Here is a 556-nt window from a genome sequence, read left to right as displayed (position 1 = left end):
TTAAAAAAAAACACAAAAAAGCCCCCCAAAAAGAGAAAAATAATTATAAAGCAGCAATGAGGTGCCCAAAATGCACCAGAGAAGTCATTTTGAGGAGGGGGGTCTCCCACTTTGGGGGGGTTCCACAAAAAGGGGGTGCCCCTGCCCCGTTTCAGAGGGTGTAGGCGTTGCTCATCAGATACTCCTTGTCGTCCCCGGGGCTCCATCCCGTTCCCGCTCCCGGCAGCTCCGCTTTTCTCCGGCACGTCTTAAGGGCGACGTCGGTGACGTAACCCAACAAAATGGCCGCCAGGACGGCCAGGAGAACCCCCAGTGCCAGCGCTGTTGGGACAAAGACACCCCCAAAAAACCATGAGGTGACGTTAGGGTGTCACCCGCGTCCCCAGCGACGGGGAACGGAGCCGCGACGGCGCTTACCTTTGGTAGAGATGAAATCGCCGCCGATGTCGGCGCCGGCGCCACCGGTATTTTCTGAGGGGAGGGAAACTGGAGTGAGACGGGGACGGGGGACACCGGGATGTCCCCAAGGGGCCCCTTGTCCCTCACCTGGTTTGGG

General features: G+C 58.8%; 1 protein-coding gene across 1 annotated transcript in view; it reads right to left on the bottom strand.

Annotated features, from left to right (window-relative positions):
• Nucleotides 1-151: 151 nt before the first annotated feature.
• The window catches only part of SPINT2 (serine peptidase inhibitor, Kunitz type, 2), a gene marked incomplete at its 5' end in the record, with an annotated part of 1,776 nt that continues 1,371 nt past the window's right edge, over nt 152-556 (bottom strand). Inside the window, 2 exons of the mRNA XM_010291337.1 lie at nt 152-321; nt 418-471. Of these exons, the coding sequence (XP_010289639.1) occupies nt 152-321; nt 418-471 (224 nt within the window). The remainder of the gene's footprint in view (nt 322-417; nt 472-556) is intronic.

Source organism: Phaethon lepturus, unplaced genomic scaffold, assembly GCF_000687285.1.
Source record: "Phaethon lepturus isolate BGI_N335 unplaced genomic scaffold, ASM68728v1 scaffold20957, whole genome shotgun sequence".
NCBI lineage: Eukaryota > Metazoa > Chordata > Aves > Phaethontiformes > Phaethontidae > Phaethon > Phaethon lepturus.
Note: the sequence above shows the minus strand (reverse complement) of the source record. Positions and strands in the feature narration are given on the sequence as shown.